Raw genomic sequence first — 2643 nt, 5'->3', positions numbered from 1 at the left:
TGTGATTGTACTACTGAGTGTGATTTAGAACAAAACAAAGTGCACACAACACGAATTGAAAACCCTAGGTTTATAATAACTTAGCTGACAACATGAATTGATGCATAATTATAATTAACATTTATGAAAATATATTGAAAATATTTGATATAACAGTACGAGACATATGCAATGTGAGATATAAAATTTCAACTATTAAAAAGGACATAACAATAAGAAATTAATATCACTTTATTCAAACATTGAAAATACTAAAAAAATAAACAACAACAAAGGAAAACACATTAGAGTCTTTGACTAGCTAGTACGAGTGATGCGTTCATAAGATCCCTGATCAAAGTTCATGATAAAACCCTTATCATATATTGGATCGTCCTCCGTTATTTCACGAACACTTCCATTGACGACACCCATCCTATGAAATGACGGCTTCTTGAAAAGACTGGCCGTAATCGAAACAACACCAGCAGCCTTAATACTTCCTCCAACAATTCCACCATACAGTTGTCCATGAGTGCCGGAGAAGATAATGGAGAAAGAGGAATATGTTGGGTTGGTTCTCATGAACCGAGGAGGAACATGAACGCCGTCAGCATTGATGTAAGTTCCGGAGAGGGATGTCATATGGAACAATCCTTCGACGCGGAAAGCAGGGGTGCAAGGCATCGATTCAAGAAGTGTAACATCAGAAACAAGACCAAAACCACTCAACACGGTTATTCCAGCTTGTTGACTACGAGCTAAGTTGATGAGAGTCTCCATAACATCTTTTCCAATAGGGACCTCGATAAGAAATGGTTCCATTAGGATGTCATCGGTATTTTCATTAGTAACGATGGATACAGGTTTAGGCTTATTCTTAGCGCCTTTGGGTCTACCTCTGGTTTTCTTGGAGGAGGATGCGGTATGGTCCTCCGTTAGATCTTGAGGTAGATCAACAGACCTATCGCATAAGGGTTGTGCCAGTGTTAATGTTGGTGGTGGTGGTGGTGATGGTGGTGGTGGTGATGGTGGTGGTGGCATCATCAACATGGCATTTGTGTTGTTAGTGGTGGTGGTGATAGTGGTGGTGTTAGAGACCGTGACGGGGGAACTTCCCAAGAGTGATGCAAATCTTATTGGTTGGTTCTCTAAGAATGCATTATTAGAGTTTCGGGAGAGAATGGAGGGGACATATCTATTGTCCACCATTATTAGGGATATGTTTTTGTGAGGAAGAGACCAATATAATTGGGTATTTATATTAGTGATCTCAAATCTGGAAGACGTGATTTTAATATCAAATTACTCATATTTTAATCTCATAAAATTGAATTTATAATTTAATATCAAGAGAACAATCTAGATATTATTGACTATAAAAATTACATAATTATTTTTTTAACATCAAATTTGGATTTCCCTTTTTACCCTTTTTAGGTTAGTCATGTCCCAACCTAAGTCTATCCCTTTCATCAAGTGATGTCATGTTAATTGTAAATTGTAAAAGAGAAATGTGAATTTTTTTTTAATGGCAATTATAAGTAAGGAGAAAAAAAAAAAATACAAGCAGTACCAAAGTCTCCTTCTTCAAATAAAAAAGAAGTACTAAAGCCTATCTTAAAACGAAATTCCTCTCACCCTAAAATAAGAGCCAAATCAAAACTGCACCAGAAAATCAAAAGATAATGGTGAATGAGATGTACAATGGATATGAAATATTAATGTCATAAAGTTCAACACTTCAATTTAAATTGTACAGTGACGCTCCAAAATTTAATCGATGATTGCAATTTTTTTTAAAGATAATTTTTTTTTTAAGAGAATTTTTTTAAGATCATGTTTAAATACGTGTACATTTAATGTTATGAAATTGAAAGTGTCAAAGCTTTGAAATTTAGTTCATAATCAACAAAGGTACTTTTTACTGTAAAAATAAAACTATAGTATCACTGAATAAATAAAACTACTGGTGTATGTATGTATACTGAAAATATGAAGGTTGAGCGCCGCAACACCACCATGGGATTGAGCGCCGTTCACTTTTTCTACTCGTTTCACTCAACTACAAACGACATAGGAAAAGTGGAATAGCTTCACAACTCAACTATTGGTGCCAATCATTCTCCAAAATTGAATTACGGCAGGGGCTTTTTCCATTGATTTCAAATTTGGATAAGCTTGTTCATTTCTTGTTTGGTGCTTATTCAATTTGCATCGTGAAACATAACTGTGGCATCGCGATCGTTTCTCCGTGCTTGCTCGGTTTGCTTCTTAATTTGATTCCTTCGCAGCCATTCTTGCCATGTTTGATTGGCAGGCAGAATTGGCAACCCCGGTTTCTAAGTTGTTGGCTCACTCACGGCTTCCTCATGCTATGGTTGCCTCGCTGTGTGTCTCTGAATCTGCTCAGATTATTACAGACCCTCCCAAGTCTTTCGCGGCGGCATTAGGGGGCACTAGGTCTTCCCCATCGGAGGAGACACCTAATCCGGTTTCGTGCATTAAGGGGGACGCTTTGAGCATCCGCATTGGGCAGGAGGAGTATCACCGTGGTGTAGATGAATGCAAGAGTGCATTACGGGCTAAATTGGCTCTAAACAAGGGTGAGAAACCGTACTCTGCATGTGACCTAAGCACCAAATTGGGAAAGCTTTGGAAAAC

At 37.6% G+C, this 2643-nt stretch overlaps 1 protein-coding gene across 1 annotated transcript; it reads right to left on the bottom strand.

Moving 5' to 3' along the window:
- Positions 1-297: 297 nt before the first annotated feature.
- LOC25482579 (AT-hook motif nuclear-localized protein 28) lies at positions 298-804 on the bottom strand. Its single transcript, XM_013611165.2, has one exon. The coding sequence runs from the start codon at positions 802-804 to the stop codon at positions 298-300; it is 507 nt and encodes a 168-aa protein (XP_013466619.2).
- Between the last annotated feature and the right edge of the window lie 1839 nt (positions 805-2643).

Source organism: Medicago truncatula, chromosome 1 (genome assembly GCF_003473485.1).
Source record: "Medicago truncatula cultivar Jemalong A17 chromosome 1, MtrunA17r5.0-ANR, whole genome shotgun sequence".
NCBI lineage: Eukaryota > Viridiplantae > Streptophyta > Magnoliopsida > Fabales > Fabaceae > Medicago > Medicago truncatula.
Note: the sequence above shows the minus strand (reverse complement) of the source record. Positions and strands in the feature narration are given on the sequence as shown.